Source organism: Sus scrofa, chromosome 9 (assembly GCF_054392235.1).
Source record: "Sus scrofa isolate SSC_HxYL_T2T_F1_AM1 chromosome 9, Sscrofa_HxYL_maternal_Yorkshire_Landrace_v2.0, whole genome shotgun sequence".
Classification (NCBI taxonomy): Eukaryota; Metazoa; Chordata; class Mammalia; order Artiodactyla; family Suidae; genus Sus; species Sus scrofa.
In genome coordinates, this window is record NC_139391.1 from 27,444,347 (window position 1) to 27,467,490 (window position 23,144).

The window sequence follows — 23,144 nt, forward strand, 5'->3', positions numbered from 1 at the left end:
TTGTTGTCACCCAAATTAGCATTTGCTTCACTTAAAAGTTAAATACCTCCCTATAATGCAATTTATCAAAGCAGACATATTGGAAAATATATCATCCATGTCCTTAGGTGGTGAAATCTTATTTCATTTCATCATAATATTTTACATATAAGCGGGACTATCTTTTAACCAGGTAGATTTTCACGCTGATGTCAAATCCCTGTGGAGAGCCAGCATCTTCCCAGGACTGAGCATCCCTGTATTTTGTTATTAAGAGGAAAGGGCGGGAGGATCTTTCCCCTTATATGAAATGCCTGGGCATGGAGTCCCTTCTCTTCTTGCTCTTTTGAAACTCAGAAACAACTTCATGGTGTTGAAGGTCAATCTGAAGAGTCCCCGAAAGGAAGAGACTTCCCAGTGGATTTGTAGCTGGATACAGAGTTTATGGGGTTGGCCATTGCAGCCCTGGAGAGTTCTAGCATGCTGGAAAGAAAGGTGGCAAGTCTGGTATGAATAAAAGAAAAAAGCCAAGGGGAGGAAATACTTGAGGAATGAGTGACCAAGAGGAGATGCCAGGCTCCGTATGAACTGGTAATGTAACTAAGATCAGATATAGCATTTCCAAAGTTGATCTCAGGTGATCAGAACTTAAAGTTTGGAAAATGGGTCCTAGAGTGATGTGCCCAAGGTTACCTAGCTATTTCATGTAGATCCCCAAGCTAGAAACTTCTATATTCCTGTTTAGATCATCATCCTTTGTACCTAAGGATACAGAAATTTGAAGATATGGTAGAACAAAAAATATTGTATCCAGGCCGAATGGAGCAGAGCCATCTTTTTTCTCTCTTCTTATGAGTCTAGCTGGTTTCCTGGCTTGGATTTCAAGATCATTCCAGTTTCAGGGTCTTATCTTGTGTCTATTTTTGGACACTACTGGTCGGTAGCATTTTTTAGCAAAGCATGGCATAAAACCACTTCCCACTATTCTGTTTCTGGTCAGATTGCCTGGAAACCACACTGACTTCAAATTCCTGGCATGGCCAAGAAACCTGGCTGTGAACCATCTTTAAAGTACTCTGTGCACTGAGCACAAGCACAGCCGCATTCCTCAGCAACACCCCCCGCAAGATGTCAGCACATCTGCACGGCCAGCAGTTTACCCTCAGGCTATAGCGGATTCTGTGCACCCTCTGTTCTCCAAGCTGACTTATCCAAGGCAAACTAATTAGCTCCTCTAGCTCTACTGAAGTCTTTATTTTTCCCACAGGAACAGAGAACAGAAAAAGCATTTGTATAGGTTCTGGTGAGATAGATGTGCTGTGTCAGGACATCCAATTTCATAGGACTTGAGCCTATATCCTGGGTCGGCATCCTGGGACCTAGTTAAGGGGTTAAACATTTGGATGAGACATGGATTCTGCCCTAAGATGATTACAATATCATAGGCAGTTTTGGGAAACGTCACATAAGATGGCCAATATTGGCATTCCCATTGTGGCTCAGTAGTAACAAACCCGACTAGTACCCATGAGGATGCGGGTTGGATTCCTGGTCCCACTCAGTAGGTTAAGGATCTGGCTTTGCCATGAGCTGTGGTGTAGGCTGGCAGCTTTAGCTCCAATTTGACCCCTAGCCTGGGAACTACCATATACTGCTGGTGTGGCCCTAAAAAGCAAACAACAACAACAACAAAAAGAGGACCAAATACTATGGGAAGTGTGAAATGAGAAAGATACCAAAATCACATCAGATGGGGGAAATTCTGAACGATTTTGTGAAGAACATAGCACTGAGATGGCCACTGAAAGATGGATAGGACATTACAGCCTCGAAGTCAAGAAATGGGAAAGAAGGATGCTCCAGAGGGAGGGGCAAGAGCAAGAGTCAGTAGCAGCAAGCTTTGGACCATGGTCCAGAAACACTGGATAGTGTAGCTGGACCAAAGCATGAGTAACTGTGGGAAGGGAACGGCAGGTGAGAACAGCTAGGATCATCCTGGGGAAGTTGGACTTTGATGTCTTTGTCTAGAACAGTTCTTGAGAAAGATGATTCAAATATCTGAAGTGACCCTGAGGACAAGGGTGATAGTGTATTTGCTCAGCTGCCTGGGAGAGTGACCACGGAAGTGATCTGAGCTGGAGTGGTGAGGAGGGTCCTTGCTCACACTTGAGAGCTAGAGCCCGTGTCTAGCTACCAACCCCTGCGGAATGTGGAAGGATGGATCCTTGGCTGTTTTGGAAGTCTCTAGCTTATCTAACACTCTAAGAGAATATTTTGTTTATTTTTTTCTTCCTTTTTGGTTTCCTTAGAAAGCATAATAAACATGGTACAAGATGTATTTTCAAGAGAACAAACTTCACTACTCTTTAAAAAAAAAAAAAAAAAAAAATAGCGCACCACTCCCAAAGCTGCATTCAGTACAGTTTGAACTCTGCAAGGCCTTTTTTCAATGACAGCCCCTAATTGAATTTTGAGTATGCTTTTTCAAATTTATCCAAAGAAGTGGAAAAATGCAAGAACAAAGTTACCTACAGGATGGAAGTCACTTTGTTAAATTCTTTTGACCCATGTCATTGATGTCCTTTAATCCTGTGTATTTATATTAACACTAAAAAAGGCACTACTTATTACCGAATTCTGGAGGAAAAAACCCCACAGTAATCTGAGAGCTTTCTAATCCTTAAAATGAAGGAGAGAAACCATGGTGTCTTTGAAAAGGGCTTAAGGTAGATTTTTAGGAAAGTTGAGAATATTGATGACCAAAAGAAGACCAGGCAAAATAATCAGGACAATCCAGATGTAAAATCTGCAAACCCAAGGGAAGAATTGTTTACACTCTTGCAAAGAGATGACCCAGAAGAGCTGTGACAGAGCTGTGCTCTGTTATCCACCACTTTAGAAACTGTAAATCTTGCAATAAACATCGGGGTGCATGTATCCATTTGAATGATAGTTTTTTCCAGATATATGCCCAGGAGTGGGATTGCTGCATCACATGGTAGCTCTATATTTAGTTTTCTGAGGACCCTCCATACTGTTCTCCATGGTGGTTGTAATAATTTACACACCCACCAACAGTGTAGGAGGGTTCCCTTTTCTCCACACCCTCTCTAAAATTTGTTATTTATAGACTTATTAATGAAGGCCGTTCAGACCAATGTGAGGTGGTAACTCACTGTAGTTTTGATTTGCATTTCTCTGTTGATTTGAACCATAACTCCCCTTCACAGGACTGTTCCCTCCCTGAAATAAAGGTCGGAGCATCCGCAGTGTATAGAAAGAGCAGACTGAGTGAAGATCTTACTTGCAAGTTGGCACATGGCAGCTTCACCTCAACTGTAGCAGTGATGGTTTTGTGCACTAAGCCCCGGATTGGAAAGGGAGAAACAAGATCGAGATTAAAACCTCCAGTCGGTTACTTACTGGCAGTGGGACTCAGTCTTCCCGAGCCCCAGCCCTTTCCTTGTCTTGGAAAAGGCCATCCTTACACCTCTCCCAGGAGTACCTTGAGGGGACATTGAGATGGGACATAGAAAAGCCACAGTATTTGTATAAAATAATAACGGAGTTCCCGTCGTGGCTCAGTGGCTAACGAATCCGACTAGGAACCATGAGGTTGCAGGTATGATCCCTGGCCTCGCTCAGTGGGTTAAGGATCCGGTGTGGCTGTGAGCTGTGGTGTAGGTTGCAGATATAGTCCGGATCCCGCATTGCTGCGGCTGTGGTGTAGGCCAGAGGTACAGCTCCGATTGGACCCCTATCCTGGGAATCTCCATATGCCACGGGTGCGGCCCTAGAAAAGACAAAAACAAACAAACAAAAAAAAACAAAAAAATATGAGGAGTTCCCGTTGTGGCTCAGCAGGTTAGACTCTGACTAGCATCCATGAGGATGCAGCTTCGATCCCTGGCCTCACTCAGTGGGTTAAAGGATCCGGTGTTACCTTGAGCTGCAGTATAGGTCACAGACGCAGCTGGGATCTGGCGTGACAGTGGCTGTGGCACCACTTCAGCCTAAGGCCTCTATTTTCTGCCTTACTTAAGAGGAGCAGAAAAAGAGAAAATTTAGAGATATTTACATGCTTCCTGTCTACTTTTCCCGGCCTCCTTCATGCAATAGTGTATTTGGGGGCCTTGTTCACTGTGGCCAGAGAAGGAAGCCCTGGAGGGGCATGCGTGTTCTTCTTCTTTTTTTTTTTTAATTTTTTTGGGCCACACCTGTGGCTTGCGGAAGTTCCCAGGCCAGGGACTGAAGCCACGCCACAGAGGTAATCAGAGCCAAAGTAGTGACAATGCCAGATCCTTAACCTGCTGAGCCACAAGGGAACTCCTGCACGTCTGTTGTTAGGGTACATTTGGAGGATGTGCAAAGAAGACAGGGGAGAGATGAAGTAGGGCTGGGCAGGTTTGATTTCCTATTGTCCTCTATCCTTAGTGACATCTTTGGCGTTCCTCACAGGAGGTGCTTCCTAAACACTTGTGGGATATTTTTTTTGTTTTGTTTTGTTTTGTTTTAGGGCTGCACCCACAGCATATGGAAATTCCCAGGCCATAAGTCAAACTGGAGCTGCAGCTGCCAGCCGACATCACAGCCACAGATTGCAGAACCTGAGCTGAGTCTGCGACTACACCACAGTTCATGGCAATGCTAGATCCTTAACCCCCTGAATGAGGCCAAGGATTGAACCAGAGTCCTCATGGGTGCTAGTCAGATTCGTTACTGCTGAGCCATGATGGGAATTCTAATACTTGTGGCATGAATGTTTGTGGGGACCTGGTGCCAGGCGAAGGGCAGATAGGAGGAGCTGATGGAAAAGCAAGAAGTGTGGCCACAGACCTCGGTGGTTGGCCACTCTCCCGCTGCTGTCAGGCAGGTTACTGTCAGAAGGCTCTGGAAGCTATAACCCTGAGGCCAGGCTCCCAGGCCCCCAAACAAAACTCACTGGTGTTTTCATTCCTTTGTCTTGGAGACAAATGCATCAGCCATTTGAAAAAGCAACCCCAGAAAACTGACAAACCAAACAGAGCTGGGAGGCTGGGCACACACATTCTTTCTTCTGGAAGCATCGAAGGGCTAACAGACTGTTTACATGGAAATCTGGCAACATTCCACCAACGTAAAAGGGTTTTGCCGGACCCCTCCCTTCTCCACAACGCTGCCCCCACCCTCTCCCCAAGGCAGGGCATTAGCAATTTCACAGGGAAAGCAATTCCAGCTAAAGGTTGTAAACGATTTCTTTCAAGGTTCTTCCTTCGGGTGGGGGCCCAGCCTACTTTCATCGACATTCTCACCCCTGAACCAGGTTCTAAGCAATGAAGCTGTTCATGATCAATGTATTTTATTTTACAAATTGGGGGATGTACATCCTGCCAGTTTCCAAAAGGTTTTATAAGGGCCCTTTAACATTTCGAAATAACACAAGGACATAATGGATAAAAATAGAACAGAGACCTTATAAAATGAGTGAGGGGGGAGATGTCACAAGGCACCCAAGGTGACCTAATTCTGGCAGTTCCTCAGTAAACCAAACCCCAAGACTTTGTGGTTAGACCAGTAGGGAGTATCTCTTGCTTACCTAGCTCTCATTATCTGCTCGAAGTGGAAAAAAAAAAAATGATTTGTAGAACTAAATTATTTTCTAAAGCTACAGCTTAAAACAATGTGATTCCAAGACAGTTATTCTGTCAACAACATCAGGAGAAGCCTGTGCCCATAACAATTACTGCCAGGTACCTCTCAGCTCTGGGGCCGTGCCAGCCATGCTCACTTCACATATGCCTTAGCATATGCTGTTCCCCTTGCCTGGAAGAGCCCTCACCATCCACTTAACCCCACTCATCCTCCCCGTTTCCATCAAGGAAGCCTTCCTGTCCACCCCTACCCTGGCCAGGCCAGGCCCTCTTGTTACAGGATTTCAGAGAATCTGTCCCTTTGATCCCTTTGTTTCCTCCCTTATTGGTGTCATCATTGAGTGTCTGTCTTCACCACTAGACATAAACTCCTTGAGGGCAGGAACTGTATGTGCTTTGTTGATTCCTATGTGCCTAGCATCTCGCACGGTGCCTGACTTATGGCAGGAATCATAATAATAACAACAACTAAAAACGATGGAATGTGGAGCACCTATTGTGGCTCTGCAGAAAGAAACCTAACTGGTATCCATGAGGATGTGGCTTTGATCCCTGGCCTCGCTCAGTGAGTTAAGGATCTGGCATTGCCATGAGCTGTGGTGTAGGTCACAGGTGCGGCTTGGATCCCACATGGCTGTGGCTGTGGTGCAAGCTGGTAGCTGCAGCTCCAATTCAACCCCTAGCCTGGGAAGCTCCATGTGCCCCACGTATGGCCCTAAAAAAAAAAAAAGGAAAAAAATTGATTGAATGCCAGGAACTCTTCTAAGCACTCATATCTAATAATTCATCTGATCCTCAAGATAAGCCTTTGGGGTGGGGGCTTCTATTATCGTCCTTGAACAGAGGAGGAACAGAGGTGATGCTCTGAGGTGAAATCAATTCCCCAAGGTCATAGAGCCAATCCGTTAAGAAGCTGGAAGGTGAACTCAGACAGTCTTTTCCAAATTCTGAAGTCTTAACACTTGTTAGGCAAAAAATATCTGCTGAATGAATGAATGACTGAGTTCTTGATGATAATAGGACAAGGAATTTTGCCTTCTGATCTTGTAACTTAATATAGGAATCAGACCTGAAGAATCAGAATGAACCCTAGAGATGACACCTGAACAGTTTCTCTAAGCTCTCAGGTTGGTGACTTACTGGAGCATTGAGCCAGGGCAGGGCAGAATCACAGGCAGTTAAAAATGATTGAATTATGGTAAAAATGACCTTGGTGACTGGGGGCAGGGCAGGGAGGCCACTTCCCTGGCCCCCAAATCCCACATCTAAAGGCTATTCAGATGTATGGGAGCTATGATGTCATTTTGTTTGGAAGTTTTAATGTTGGACTTACATACTCTTTTCCAGGGGGAGAGAAGGGGAAGATGAACAAGTGTTTGCTGCACTGATAGCAAACCAACATTTAGCACATGGAGCCATCAGATAGGTTCATAGTTCATAATTTTCATTAAAAAAGGACTCTTATCAAACTCTCTCCCATGCAACTGGGAAAGATGCCACGGTTCTACACCAGATCACTGAGAGAGATGACTTCAGTGAGAAAAATTTTGAAGGTAGGTGCTACCTGATACTGTTTTCTCTTTACCCGAGTCCAGTAAAGCCTATGCATCCCTGATTTGAAGAGAGCGATATCCTAACAAGCCTGCCAGGATCTGATACCTGAAAAATGTCCCCACAAGGTGCTGAATGACTTGCCTGCTGGATAAGGTTGCTTAAGACTATGCCGTTTATTGTTGGGGGAGGGGATTGATTGCTTTTTGATGAATTTGATGCAGAGTTGCTCTGTGGCAGCAACCAGCTGACAGGTCCATTTGTTAAAGCGTGCGGTAATTATATAGGTTTTGTAGCATGGAATCTGTTCATTCACATTTGGTTCATCTCATTCAAATATTTATGGAGAAGCCCGAGGGATGGGTTTGAAGCGGAAAGTAGGGTCCTGCTCTCAAGGTACTGATAATGAGTAGGCTCATGTTCATCCATTCGTTGGACATTTATTGAGGGCCGATTATGTGCCGGAAGATACAAAGAGGCAAAAGAGAGGCAATGAGTAATAGAAAGAACCTTCACTCTGGAGTCTTACCATCTTGCTGCTTGTCAGCTATGTGACCCGGGGAAATTTATCTGAACACTCAGAGCATCAGTTTTCGCATCTGGAAAATGGGGACCTTGTGCTTACTTTGCAGGAATGTTGTATAGAATAGAAAGAACCCAAGGGTCCCTGGAACCACACCTGTTCAATTGTTTATCTTAATGCACAATTCCTATCCTTGAAGAGCCAGGTCCCAACGGAGGAGGGACATGTAGAAACACTTCATGACAGCATAACTTGATATGGATTTTGATACTGCATGAAAATGATTTTGAACACAGGAGCAGAGGCACAGAGAAAAGAAAAACATTAATTCTCTCTGCCTGAGGAATCAGAGAAGGCTTCCCACAGGGGGCTGCCTTTGTTGGAGGTGAGTCTGGAAGGATGAGTAAACATTGGATGGATGAAGAAGGGAGAAGTTTTCTTAAGCACAGAGATATGAAACAGCTTGTGCCACTGGTGCAGGGGGAGGTGAGAAGGTTGCTGCATTGAGAGTGTAGGATGTTTGTGATGGGAGGGGGCACACTGTGGAGAAGGAGTCTGTAGACCTAGATTAGCCCCCTACGGGCTGGCTACACATGGGAAATTCCTGGGAAAATGGAGTCCCTTCATTTCCAGAATAAGCTTTTTTTTTGGGGGGGGGGGGTCAATTGAAATATACGTGATTTACAACATTGTGTTTCAATCACTGTGTACATCGGTGATTCAGTTATACATATTTATTCTTTTTCGGATTCCTTTCCATTACAGGTTATTACAAGATACTGAATAGAGTTCCCTGTGCTATACAGTTGGGTCCTTGTTTATTTTCTGTATAGTACTGTGTATCTGCTAGTCCCACATTCTTAACTTATCCTTCCCTCCATTCCACTCCAGAATGTTCTATGTTTAGTGACCAGACTCCATGATTTCTTCTGGCAAAAATGTTTTCTTTTGTTTCCCTGAGCAATCCCACTTTACCCAGTCTTTGAACTCACAGTTCTGCAGGTTTTTAGAATAATAGTAGCCTACATGTTTCTGAGAATTCCCTGCTAGCTGCTTAGACAATTTGGCATAATTCTCTGTTGTGTCTGTGTCTTTTTCTTGCCTTTCCGGGCCTGCACTGTCCCAGCTCCTGTGCCTTCCTTGAGGATGGGGGGCAGGTTGCAGGCACCTCTCCGCTGGCTTCTTTGTGCCCAGTGGAAAGGCAGGTGTGAGTAGGATTGATGTGTGGTTTACATGGAGACAGGGAAAACCTGCTGCCTGTGCATTTTCTTTTCTGCCAGAGGCCCAATCCATCCTCTCTCCCAGGGCCTCCTTGTTAGAGAACTCTTTTGAGCGGCTTCCCTTGGAATTTTTTATTACATTTTTCAATTGTCAACTAGAAACCCATTTGAAAAAATTAATTTCATTCAGACCTTGAGGGGAGAAACAATGAGTGAGGGTTTGAATAATTTTTTCTTTTCGTTTCCATATTAAGTTACACATCAAACGATGGCAAAGCTGGTAGTTCTGAGGCAGGGGTGTTTATCACAGTGCCTAGAGGAGCTTTAAACAAAAGACCTTCCTGGGCCTCAGTCCCCTCCCCCTCTGGCCAGGGCTGTCCATCCACCGTTCAGAAGGTTATGGGGAGAGAGGCCTGGGCATCACTTTGCAGCAACAGAGAAGCGCAGCCTTGGATGAGAACTGCTGGTGGGGGGGGGGGGGGGACCGTGGCGAGTCATCTGGGTCCTATCCTGCCACGGCCGCCACATCTGTCTGTCCTGTGGTTCCACATATTCTCACTGAGCATCCTCTGTGTGCCAGTGAGCTCTAAGCACTGGGGACACGGGATAGACATGACCGTGGCCTTCAAAGTGTCTATTCAGGGAGTCTGGGGGTGGGAGATGCAAACTTTGACATTTAGAAAGAATAAACAGAGTTTCAGTTGTGGTTCAGCTTGGTACGAACCCAACTAGTTTCCACGAGGATGTAGATTCGATCCCTGGCCTCACTCAGTGGGTTAAGGATCCACTGTTGCCATGAGCTGTGGTGTAGGTCGCAGATGAGGCTCGGATCCTATGTTGCTGTGGCGGCAGTGTAGGCAGGCCACTGTGGCTCGGATTCAGCCCTTAGCCTGGGAACTTCCATATGCCGAGGGTGCGGCCCAAAAAAACAAAAAGAGAAAGAAAGAAAGAATAAACAACAAGGTCCTGCTGTGTAGCACAGAGAACTCCTGGGATAGACTATAATGGAAAAGAAGATAAAAAGGAATGTGTATATGTGTATACATATATAGTATGTACATGTCACTTTGCTGTACAGCAGAAATCGGCACAGAACTGTAAGTCAACTATACTTTGATAAAAAAGCATGCATAGGTGAAGACAAATTACAAATAAGAAGAATAAGCAGCTTGTATCAGCTGTTGCTGGTTGCCAAAGAGAGAAAAGTACAGCGGATGACGTCTTTATTTTTTTACCTCCCACCTCTCAGTTGATCCAACCTGCCTGTCCTTTTCATCTTCGTCCATTTATGGGTCCGGTCCCTCCCATTTGCAAAGTCTAGTGGGGACATTTTAGTCCTTGTCTCCCTTGGCTTCTTTGGTATTCAGTACTAGGTGTTACTCGGTCCCTAGCTAAGAATTGAGCTGGGTACTGTGCGAAGTCCTTTTATGTATGTTAAAATTCGCAATAACCCTAAGAGGCAATGTTGTAATTGTCATTTGGTCTCTTTATTGGCTGCATGCAGAAATTCCTGGGCCTGGAATTGATACTGTGCTGCAGCAATGACCTGAGCCCCAGCAGTGACAATATCGGATCCTTAACCGCTAGGCCACCAGGGAACTCCTAGTCTCCTTTTAGAGGTGGAGAAACTGAGGCTCACAGAGGTTAAGTGACTCACGCGAAGGAGTGGAGAGTCTCTTTGTCACCATACACGCTCACCGCGCCGCCGTCCTAGGCTTTCCTGTTCACACCCTACTGGTCCTTTTACTCTTTCTCTGAGTGTTGGTTTTCCAGCCATTGACAGGCTCCGCTTCGTCTGCTAGCCCCTCACATGCTGTGCTTTCTATACTCACTCTCATCCCATGCTCTCCCCGTCATCTCCTCAATTCCCCCTTTTTCTCTCCCCATTTCCCTGGTGACTTCCAAGTTCACACCCCTGGGCTAGACCTCTCTTCCCATTTTCCAACGACCTAGATGGTCCATGCGCTTGGCTGTCTGCTAGACACTTCTGTTCATTTAACAAGGGGGTGCCTGCTGTGTGCCAGACACTGTGTGGTGATTGTGGACCTTATAGTGAACTCGGCAGATGAGGTCTGTGCTCCCAGACTGTACCAATTAGCTGGGAAGGCAAACATAACATGCCCCCAAACGAGTAAACATGTTCATCTTTGTTTGCAAACCTGTCCAGCTTCCTGTTTTCTCAATTGCAGTTGATCCTACGGCCTGAGAATTGTCTTTACCTCTGGCTTCCTCCTCAGGCCCATGGCCAAGTCTGTCACCTGCCAACTGCAGGGCTCCTTTTCCTTCTCATCAAGGCCACTTCACTGCTCACTTGGAAAATGTCGTCTACTTTCCAGGTTCCGAATTTCCAGTTCTAAATTCCTCTACTCCACTTTATCTGCCCAGTTTTCTAAAACATAACTCAGGGAGCTCCCGTCGTGATGCAGCAGTTTCGAACCTGACTAGTATCCATGAGGATGTGGGTTTGATCTCTGGCTTTGCTCGGTGGACTAAGGATCTGGCATTGCTATGAGCGGTGGTCCAGGTTGCAGATGTAGCTTGGATCTGGCGTTGCTGTGGCTGTGGCATGGGCTGGCAGCTGTAGCTCTGATTCCACCCCTAGCCTGGAACTTCTATATGCTGTAAGTGCAGCCCTAAAAAGCAAACAAACAAATAGCAAAAAATGCAACTCACATCCACATGCCCTTGTGATGCTTGTAGAAACTTCCAGAGCTCCCCAAACATGCACGCTGCTTCAGGCATTATTTCTATGTGCATAATACTCTTTGTGTCCGGCATGTTCCTCTCCACTCCCAGGGCAAAGTCAGGGAAGAAGATTCTCAGGAGCAGGTAGAAGTGGCTAGTTAAGGATGTTCAGGGATTCTGGGTCTGATTATGCCATTGATTTGAGGTGATCTCTTAATAAGTCTCAACAATTTGGGTCCCTGCATTTTTTTTTTTTTTTCTTTTAAGGGCCACACCCGCAGCATATGGAAGCTCCCAGGCCGGGGGTGGAATGGGAGCTGCAGCTGCCTGCCTACACCACAGCCACAGCTACACCAGACCCCAGCCACAGCTGCGACCTTCCCCACAGCTTGCAGCAATGCCAGATTGTTAACCCGCTGATCAAGGCCAGGGATCGAACCCACATCCTCATGGACATTATGTCAGGTTCTTAACCTGCTGAGCCACAGCATGAATTCCCGGGTCCTTGCATTTTAAAAATGATTCCGTTTTCTTTGATCCTCAAATGTATTTGCCTATGAAACAAGTTCTATAGATACATTGACAGCGAAGTATTCCTCGCTTAGCTCAGGTCTGAGGTGGAAAAACACAAGGTGGCCATTTAACCCTCCCTGCTTCCCATTGGCAGAATAGAGGAGATATTTAAACCACAGGAAGAACACGGGGCTCTCAGAGACATACAGCCTTCTGACCAGATAAGTGGTGAGACTAAGAAATTAACTGTTGAGAATGGCCTTCCTTTCTTGGATCTGAAGAAGGGACAAGCAAGACCCCTTGCTGTCATGCTCCCTGACCCCCACACCGGCCTTTCTAAAATCTCAGTGTTCCAAACCCTAACAGCAGCCAAATTAACTCAAGCAGGGATTTAAAAGCAGAACAGGAGTTAGCATTACGGCTCGGCTGGTTACGAACCTGACTAGTAGCCACGAGGATGCAGGTTCCATCCCTGGCCTCACTCAGTGGGTTGGGAATCCGGCACTGCTGTGAGCTGTGGTGTAGGTCACAGATGCAGCTCAGATCTTCTGTTCTTGTGGCTTCGGTGTAGGCCAGCAGCTGCAGTTCAGATTTGACCCCTAGCCTGGGAACTTCCATATGCCGTAGGTGCGGCCTAAATAAATAAATAAATAAATAAAAGCAAGAATAGTTCAGTGTTGTTTCTATGCCACAGCTAGGTTTCTAGAACATTTGGGAACCATAGTAAAATCGAGATACTGCTTTAATTCAGTGGGAAGATGTTGTCTCTAAGTCTGTACCTCCCAGGCTTTGTTTTACTGGTGGAGATAAACAAATGCATATGCTTTAAATCATCACCTCACTAGTATTTTCCTCGCTTAACCTTTATTCCATAAAGGTAAATTTACCTCAGGCCTGGGAAGGTCTGGCTGTGTTTGCAGAGAAATGGTGGTGTTTTTGCCTGAGTCCAACCTGGCTGGGTTCCCCAGATGCTGCTACCAGCTGGGTGGTAGAGTCTGGCTGAAAGATGTGGATACAAACACGGTCACGTTTTTCCTTTGCCTGAACTTCTAGTTGAATGAAGACTATGAAGGGATCGAAATGTGAAAACATCATCTACCAGCAACAGACATATCCCCAAGTGTGTGCATATGGCCTAAATTAGACCACCTAAGTAGGCGGTGTGCAAAACCTAGAAATTACAAGAAAAGAACTAGATAATGAGAGGCAGCAGTGGAGCTAGCCCACCGGCAGCGAGCTCAGTATCCCCAGAAGGGCTCCTGGGGAGGTGGGGAGGAAGGGGGAAGGACATCACATACTGTTAGGAGCTGCACCCCTCATTTTTCCCTTCTCTCCCCTCCAATTGTTTTCCTCCCAACTCCTCTAGAGGAACAGTGGTGCCCAGGCCCCACCAGTCTGAAATGTCACCTGCTCTTTGAAAATGCTCTCTCCCTTATCCATGTATTTAAAAATAAAGATGTCCTACAGGACCACTCTGCCTGATAAAATAATCCCGAAATACATAAAGGATGTTAATGACTTCTGCCCTATTGTTTCCTTGCTTTCCCGCCCCCTTAGGTTATACTTTCCATACGCAAAAACAAACAAAAAGACCTTTTTTTTTTTTAAGCTGTTTTAAGTTCGCAGCAAAATTAAGAGGAGGGCACATAAATTTCCCCTGCCCCCATACATGCATAACCAACTCCACTCTCAACATCCCCCACCAGAGTGGTACGTTTGTTACAACAGATGAACCTACATTGACACATAATTGCCCAAAGTTCATAGTTTACATGAGGGTTCACTCTTGGTACCGGGTGCCCTGTGGTTTTGGAAATGCCTAATGATGCCTGTCCATCATTACAGTATCACACACAGTATTTTCACTGCCCTAAAAATACTCCGTTCCACCTATTTATTCTTTCCTCTCCCAACCTTCTCTCAACCCAGGCAACCACTGATCTAGCCTCTCCACCTTCCGCACTTTTTTGTTGATACAGACATGCATACACATATACTGAAGAGAGAGTGATTGGTAACTCTTCCTGTAAAAAAAAATGGATCCCTACTACATTTGTCACTCTGTGGCTGGCTTACTTTTCTTACTTAATAAGGTATCAAGGATTTTTTTCTAGGTTAATAGATATTGATCATTTCATTTTGCTTCTTCCTTATTTTTTTTGCTTTTTATGGTTGTATCTGTGGCATATGGAAATTTCCAGGCTAGGGGCTGAATCAGAGCTGCAGCTGTTGGCCGTGGCCACAGCGACTCCAGATCTGAGCTATGTCTGTGACTCTCCATTTCATTTTTATTATTGTTTTGTTTTGTTTTTTGCTTTTTAGGGCCGCACCCATGGCACATGGAGGTTCCCAGGCTAGGGGTCCAATCGGAACTACAGCTGCCAGCCTACACCACAGCCACAGCAATGCAGGATCTGAATCGTGTCACCCCAATGCCAGATCCTTAACCCACTGAGTGAGGCCAGGGGTCAAACCTGCCACCTCATGGTTCGTAGTCGGATTTGTTTCTGCTGCACCATGATGGGAACACCCCCCCATTTCATTTTTAAATAGCTGCATAATATTTCATATTAAGAATACATCTGGAAGTTCCCATTGTGGCTCAGAAGGCTAAGAACCCACATAGTGTCTGTGATGATGTGGGTTCAGTCCCTGGTCTCATTGAGTGGGTTAAGGATCCAGCATCACCACAAGCTATGGCGTAGGCCTGCAGCTGTAGCTCCAATTTAACCCCTAGCCTGGGAACTTCCATATACTGCAGATATGGCCATAAAATGGGGAAAAAATACATTTAAAGTATTCTTAATGAACTATTAAGAATATGTCAAATGTGTTAATTTAATTTAATGAACTATTTCCCTATCAATGGACATTTAATAACAGATAGCACTGGTAATAAACATCTGAGACAGAAATATTTACATGCTGGCAATTTTATTCCTATAAGACGGATTTTCAGAAATAGATTATTAAGTTTCTGTATTTTTTAATATAACAGACATTTCTAGTTTATGTTCCCCCCAAACTGTAGCAATTCAAGCCTTCCTGGAATATGTGACAGTGGGAATTTCTCCCAATTTTGGCCAATTCTGGATTTTCTCTCTTTTTCCATTTCTGTGAATCTGATTGGCAGAAAATGATCTTTTCTTCAAATTTATTTTACATTTTCTTGGTTACAAGTGAGATTGATCATCTTACAAGGACTTTTTGATTTCTTCTACTATGAATTTTCTATTCTTTGTCAACTTTTGTTCTTTTTTTTCCAAATTAAAAGACCTTTTTGTACACTAGGGAGATTAAGCCTATGTCTACCATATATGTTGTAAAAACTTTCCCCCAGGCCATTGTAGGTATTTTGACTTTTTTTTTTTTTTTTTCAGAAACTATAGCTGATTAACAATATTATTTTAGTTTCAGGTGTACTGCATAGTGATTCAATATTTCTACAGATTATACTCCATTAAAAGTTATTACAAGATAATGGCTATAATTCCCTGTGCTATCCAATGTATCCTTGCTGACTATTTTATACACAGTAATTTTTATCTCTTAATCCCATATCTCTATCATGTCCCTCCCTCTCCCCACTGGTAACCTCTGGTTTGTTCTCTATTTGTAAGTCTGTTTCAGTTTTGATATATACATTCATTTGTATTAGATTTCATATATAAGTGATATTATAGAGTATTTTTTTTCTCTATCTGAATTATTTCAATAAAGTGGAACTATTCTCTAGGTCTACCCATATTGCTGCAAGTGGCAGAATTTCATTATTTAATGGAGGAATAATACTCCATTATATATGTGTGTGTATATATATATGTATGTATGTATATGTATGTGTGTGTGTGTATGTGTGTGTGCATACATCTTCTTTATCCATTTGTCTGCTGATGGACACTTAGGTTGCTTCTGTATCTTGGCAACTGTAAATAAAGCTGCTATAAACATTGGGGTGCATGCATCTTTTTGCATTGGTATGTTTGTTTTTTCTGGGTATAAACCTGGGAGTGGAATTGCTGGATCATCTGGTGGCTCAGTTTTTAGTGCTGTTTTCCATAGTGGCTACACTAATGTACATCCCCACCAACAGTGTAGCAGGGTTCCCTTTCCTCCACATCCTTACTAATGCGGGATATTTGTAGAATTTATGCAGTCAAATGTGTTGGTGTTTTTTTTGTGGCTCTAGATCTCCTTTAGGAGAGTCTTTCCACTTCAATATTATGTAAGTATTCTCCTAAATATTCTTCTAACATATGATTTTTCAACTAAATCTTAAATCCACTTGGAACTTTTTTGGTGTGTATATGATAAGAGCTAAGAATTTTAATTATCTTCCAGATAGATAACATCTATATCAGTAGCATTAATTAAATAAACACTTATTTTCCCATTAATTAACGTCTCCTTTGTCATATATTAAGTTTCCATTTAAACTTAGATTTACTTTCTGAACTCTTTATTCTATTTTACTAAGTCTGAGCCAATATCACAATATTTTTATGATAATAGCTTTGTAAAATATCTGGTATCTGTAAGGCAAAATTAATCTTCTGATATACATACACTTTTTTTTTTTGCTAGTCTCAGATATTTGTTTTACTATTAAAAATTTGAACTTATTTTATGCAGTTACCAAAAAATCGGATGCTGATTGGAGTTGCATTAATCTGGGGAGGATTGTTATTGTAAAGATAAATATATATATTCCTATTGAGAACATAGTATATCATTTTTGTTCCATATACTTCATCAAAATTTCACAGTGTTTTTCAGTATTGGCCCTGTAGTTTTCTTGTTGATTTGTGGATGGCTTAGTTTTTATTGATATTGTGGATGGGTTGTTTGTTCAATTTGACTCTAATGCCTAAATTATAATGGGTTGTCCTTTCCCATATGTGACAGCAGGACTCCACCCCTTCTCTAAGGGTTCCCCCATCACTCATAGACACTCATATGGACTCCCTGCCTGGTCTGCCTGTCCTTGTAGTTGCCATAAAGCATCTGGCTTTCTTCCTCAAAGCTCTAGCTCTCCTTTGCTGCTCTCCATCAGGTGGGAAGCCTCCCTGTTACCAAGGCCAAGGACCATATAAGTACGATGATGCCTTTGCCAGACTAAGCTCTCTAGGGACTCCCAAAGCTGTCCCTTTTCAGGGGGCCGGAGTGGCACTATGTGCCACGAGATGCAGGGAGAATGGCCTCTTCCCTAATTCTATGCCACATCTCATCACTTGGTCCCAGATGGCTCTGCTTGATCTCAGAATCTCCTGCAGTCACACCTGCACAGGTACACCAGCTTCTGATCTTTGTTCCTCATCTAGAGCCCCTAGCCCCCCAAGCCTTCCCAGCTGGATGGGACGCAGAGCTGGGACAGCTTGTCCTTCAGCTCAAACCTACTTTTTCCTGAAATTAAAGTTACGTCATTTCTCCAAGGTATAACTTTTCCTATCCCTCTTAACACTTTGGGTCCTCAGCATCTCTAAAAAACTCTCTTTCAGCAGAAAGTTGCTTTGCTTCTTCAGCAAAAATTAAAAGGCTCTCTGGATGGGTTTTCCTAGATCAGACAAAAAACTGTCCCCAGAGAGGCTTAATGTCCATATATGACAAACAGCAAACACAAGCAGAATATTTAAAAGTATGATTTTCTTCTATATCTAGCATCCTCATCAAGGTTTTGAAATTCAGAAATCAAACTGCCCTGGGAGCTGGTTTCATGGCCTTGGTACTGTGTGCTTCCCCTCCCCCGGCAGCCTCTGCCAGGAGGAAGTGTCTCTACAGCACGTAGCTCATGATGACAGTGAGGTTGCAGAGGGCGATCCACTTCTTTTCCACGTCTGTCCAGGGCCTTCGGAGTCTTTCTCGGTTACCCATGATGATGATACAATTTATGAAGGCTCTCACATATGTGATCCGAATCAGTTCTCTTAACAATCCTGTAAGGCAGGGTTTATTTTCCCTCATTTAATGGATGAAGAGACTGAGGCCGAGAAGGGCTAAGTGAATCGTGCAGATGGTAGTGACAGTGATGATGAAATCGAAGCCCAGCCTCCGTAGTCCAAGCCCTTACCCATCATGCTGTATCTTCTGGGAGGGAAAATCCTACCATAAACTTTAGCTTATCTGAGTGCCCCGTTCACCCACTTCCCCCAGAGTCCTGACCCAAGACACAGAAAAATTCCTTGTGGTAAGGCATGTTGTCTTCCATTTCCCCTTTTTAACAGACTTCTGTTGCTTTGTCCATATAAAAAATGATGACACCAAATATATCATCATTGAATCCTTTATTATGTGGTCTGATTATCCCTATTTTATAGGTACATGAGAGCTCAGAGAGAGTTTATGAAAGAAGGGGAGCAGGGTACAGATGATAATATTTACATTAAGAATGAAGGTGTAGATGGTATAAAATGCCAACTATCACATTAAATTATGGTCGATCATTTTCATGGTTTTAGTTTGTAGTTTGACCTGTATTTCATTTGTAAATTTGTCTACACTTTATTTCTTTGGCTTGCCTCAATTTACACATTTTAGTTTCTAATTTTACAAGCTTAAGGAATTTATACCCAGCGTTATTTCCATTCTGATTTAAGTAACACTATAATAAAAAAAATTTATATCAGCATTGGCGGTGCCATGAAAATCTCTCCCTTTCCAAGGACATGACTTAAAGAAATACTGATACAGAGCTTCACACTGGGGCCTCCCCACAGCCCTGTGAGGCTTGTATTCTTATCCTAGTTTATAGATTAAGAAATATGGGCTGGAATAGATATACTTCCAGCCCACGTGAGCCGATCTAGGATGTGACAGGGCCAGATGCAAACCAGGGTTTGATTCAAAGCCTAGAGCTCTTTCCCGGAAACTTCTCCTTCTTAGCAATGAGATTTGATTTCGCACATTCAGCAGAAATGTTATTTATCATATGTTATATGTCTCATCTTAGGACAACGATATTCAAACTTAAGGGTTTTAAAAATAATTCCTCTGAGAATTTCTCAACCTATTTCAGCAAGCTTGGCAAGACAGTCAGCATCTTAATTAGATTTAGTATAAAGGTTTGAAGCATTAAACGAAAAATTATTTGAATATTTTGTGCCCCATGTGCTTTTTGCATAAAACTCAGGAGTTCTTAGGATTGGAGGGGAGCAGAAAAGGAAGGTTGTGGGAAGAGGGGACATGGGGAGCGTAAGGGTTAGAACCAAGAGCGAAAGAACAAAGGTAGTTGGACCAGATCAAATTTACAATCCTGGAGATATAAATGAGAGTTGCTTTCATTACTTTAAAAAGCCTAACATAAGGAAAGAAACCAGGATCATTTAAACATCAAGCTTCTTTGCTTTGGCTGTAATTCTGTTAACTCCGTGAGCATGTCACGGGTTTGCTCATGCTGAGAAGAAAATCAGACGAGAAGTTATAAGAGATTTGGGCTAATAAAGTTAGGAAAATAAATGGCCCATTGACTAAATTTCATTTGTTGAATAAATAAGATCTCCAAAAACATTTATTTGTTCAACCAGTAATTATTGCGAGTTGACTGTGTGGTGGGCAAGGTACACAAAGATGAATCGCACACAGTCCTGGCCTTCGAGGGCATTTGTGTGTATGTGTGTGTGTGTGTGCGTGCGCATGTGCGTGTGCGCGTACGTGCGCGCGTGCGTGCATGCACCTACGGGGTGGGGGTAGTGTGGAAGTTGGCAGCGTGGAAGTTGGCAGCAGACGTACTTGAATGTGAAAATGCAAGGACAGGATAAAATTGCATGCGAAAATGCAAGGACGGGCTGAGAGGACTGGAAAGAGCCAAGGAAAGACAATCCTAACCCGGCCATGGGGTGAGGTGAAGTCGTCCGTCCGTCCGTCAGTCCGTCCGTCCGCGAAGGCTTTCTGTTGCGGCTAGCAAAGCTGCTGAATCACGCAGGATGAGTCAGAGAGGAGAGGACTGAATTCTGGCCAGAGGGCACTGTGCCTGTAAATGCCTGGAGGTAAGGAACCACGTGGTGGGTTGACAGACAATTATGCGCAGTTTGGTGTTGCTGGTGCATTAATTGCCGAGTGAGGCGATCTGGGAAGTTAATAAAGGGCCACATGTTGGAAGTCATTTATGAAGGGTGATCATACAACTTAGCAACTAAACTAGGGCACATTTGTGAGTGAAAGGAGGACACTTGAATAATTATATTAGAACCACTAGAGCAAACAGGTAAACGTGGAGGCGCTTATCTGCAAGTCCTGTCTTAAGCTTCGACTTCCTCATTGAGTGGTAGGGTATCATTGAGGGTTTTCAGCCAAGACGGCATTTGCATTTGAAATTGATCGTTATGAATAATGAATTCAAAGAAGGAGAAGATACAGGGAAAGCTGTATCTTCCAGATGTGTTTATTTAAGAACTCTTGTTTGAGAGCTGCCATGTGCTGGCACTATACAAGGGCTAGGCATCCAATATGGACAAAAGCATAATTGATTCCTGCCTGTGGGAAGTTTGCGGTTTAGTGGGGAAGATTGTCGATAATCAAATAGCACACAAATAATTGTGAAACTGTACATGTGACAATGCTATGAAGGAAAGTTACCTGATGCCATAAGAACATGTCAGAGAGGATGGTGAGGTCAAAAATGAGTAATAGCATCTAACTGACTGAAGAGAAGAAGGAGTAATATCCTGGAAAGTAACAGGAGGGTATGCAAAAAGTCCATGGTGAAAGGTATGGAATGCCTAGCAATATAGAAATAAATAGAATAGTAGTGTATGTAATTGGTGTGCAACAAAAAATGCAATTATGGTAACAGGACAGTACATGCTGATAAGGTCCTTCCCAGCCTGGTGGTGTGATATGCATGGGCATCAACTTTGAGCTCCTCTGACCTAGCATATTCTTCACTATGAGTGGCTAAACTGATACCCCAACTTCTATGCCTCCGAAGAGGAATTGGAAGGCAATGAGCAGCTATGCCTATTTTCTTCTACCTCTATCTTTCCTTCACATTACCTGTTTGCTGAGCCAGTAGTAAACTGAGATTAAACCAAGTGAAACAAAAACCCAAGACCGATTCATCCTCTTTTTCAGTCTTCAAACCCAGACCTACCTTTACTGACCGACCTGGCACAGGAGGGAACAAAACTGTTTGAAGAAACTAGTGGGCAGCATGGCTGTTATGGAGGAACCAATAGGGTAGGAGGGAGAGTTTGGGTTAAGGACCTAGCATGGCTGCAGCTGTGACATAAGGAACTTCCATATTTTGTGGGTGCAGCTGGAAAAAGAAAAAAGAAAAAGAAAAAGGATTCTTTTTTTTTTTTGTCTTTTCTAGGGCCACACCCATGGCATATGGAGGTTTCTAGGCGTAGGTCACAGCCACAGCAACACCAGATTCGAGTCCTGTCTGGGACCTACACCACAGCTCACAGCAACACCAGATCCAAGCCCCATCTGTATCTATACAGAGCTACAGCAACGCTGAATCCTTAACCCCTTGAGCAAGGCCAGGAATCGAACCTGCAACCTCATGGTTCCTAGTCGGATTTGTTAACCACTGAGCCATGACGGGAACTCCCAGGAAGAGAATTCTTAGAAGTAGTTACCAAGGGGAGTTTTGTTGAATAGTAATCCAATGAATGACCAGTATTTATTTTTAACCCAGATTTCTCCCAATTTGACTATGTTATTAATTACTGCATAAATTACCCCAAAATTTAGTACCTTCAAACAACAACATTTATTTATTTTTAAAATTTTACTGGAATATAGTTGACTTACAATGTTGTATTAGGTTCAGGTGTATAGCAAAGTGAATCAGTTTTACATATAAATGTATCAGTTCTTTTTTCCCATATAGGTTATGACAAACTATTGAGTGGATTTTCCTGTGCTATGCAGTAGGTTTTTGTTAATCATCTATCTTATACAGTAGTGTGTATATGTTATTCCCACCCTTCCAATTCCTCTCTCACCACAACCATTTCCCCTGTGGACACCACAAGACTGGTTTTGAAATCTGTGAGTTTGTTTCTGTTTTATAAATAAGTTCTTTTGTATTACTTTTTGCTAGATTCCACATATAACTAATATCATATGTGTTTGTCTTTCACTGTCTTTCTTACTTAGTATAATCACTTAGTGTAATCATTTCTAAGTCCATTCATGTTGCTGCAAATGACATGGTTTCTTTTTATTGGCTGAATTATATTTCGCTGTGTACATGTACCACGTCTCCTTTATGCAGTCCTCTACTGATGGACATTCAGGTTGCTTCCATGTCTTGGCTGTTGTAAATAGTGTTGCAATGAACCCTGGGGTGCGTGTATCTTTTCAAATTATGGTTTTCTCCAGGTAGACACCCAAGAATGGGGTCACATGGTAGTTTTATTTTCAGTTGTTAAAGGAACTTCCATACTGCCCTCCACAGTAGCTGTACCAATTTACATTCCAACCAACAGTGTAGGAAGTTTCTCTTTTCGCCACACTCTCTCCAGCATTTATTGTTTATAAACTTTTTGATGATGGCCATTCTGATTGGTGTGAGGTGATATCTCATTGTGGTTTTGACCTGCATTTCTCTAGTAGTTAGTGATGTGGAGCATCTTTTCATGTGCTTTTTGGCCATCTGTCTGTCTTCTTTTGAGCAATGTCTATTTAGCTCTTCTGCCCATTTTTTGATTGTAGTTTTGTCTTTTTGATATAAAGCTCCATGAGATGTTTATATATCTTGGTGATTAATCTCTTGTTGGTTGCTACATTTGCAAAGATTTTCTCCCATTCTGTATGTTGCCATCTCATTTTGTTTATGGTTTGCTTTGCTGTGCAAAAGCTTTTCAGTTTAATTAGGTCCCATTGGTTTATTTTTGTTTTCATTTTCATTATTTTAGGAAGTGGATCGAGCATGATGTTGCTGCGATTTATGTCAAAGAGCGTTCTGCCTATGTTTTCCTCTAGGAGTTTTATAGTATCTGGCCTTATGTTTAGGTCCTTAATCCATTTTGAGTTTATTTTCATGTGTAATGTTAGAGAATGTTCTAATTTAATTCTTTTTTTTTTTTTTGTCTTTTA

General features: G+C 43.1%; 1 protein-coding gene across 5 annotated transcripts in view; it reads left to right on the plus strand.

Moving 5' to 3' along the window:
- Nucleotides 1-23,144, plus strand: part of LOC110255418 (uncharacterized) — a 273,087-nt gene that overhangs the window by 45,560 nt on the left and 204,383 nt on the right. For 2 of the 5 annotated variants that reach the window (XR_014815059.1, XR_014815061.1), the window contains exon 1: nucleotides 19,737-20,083. The exons of 2 other annotated variants lie outside the window; for them this stretch is intronic. Coding sequence is in view for 1 of the 3 variants with exons in the window: in XM_084975797.1 (XP_084831923.1) it covers nucleotides 20,074-20,083 (10 nt within the window). In the remaining 2 variants the exon portion in view is untranslated. Of the gene's footprint in view, nucleotides 1-19,736; nucleotides 20,084-23,144 lie in introns of those variants that run through there. One more of the 5 variants, XM_084975797.1, reaches the window with a different exon arrangement.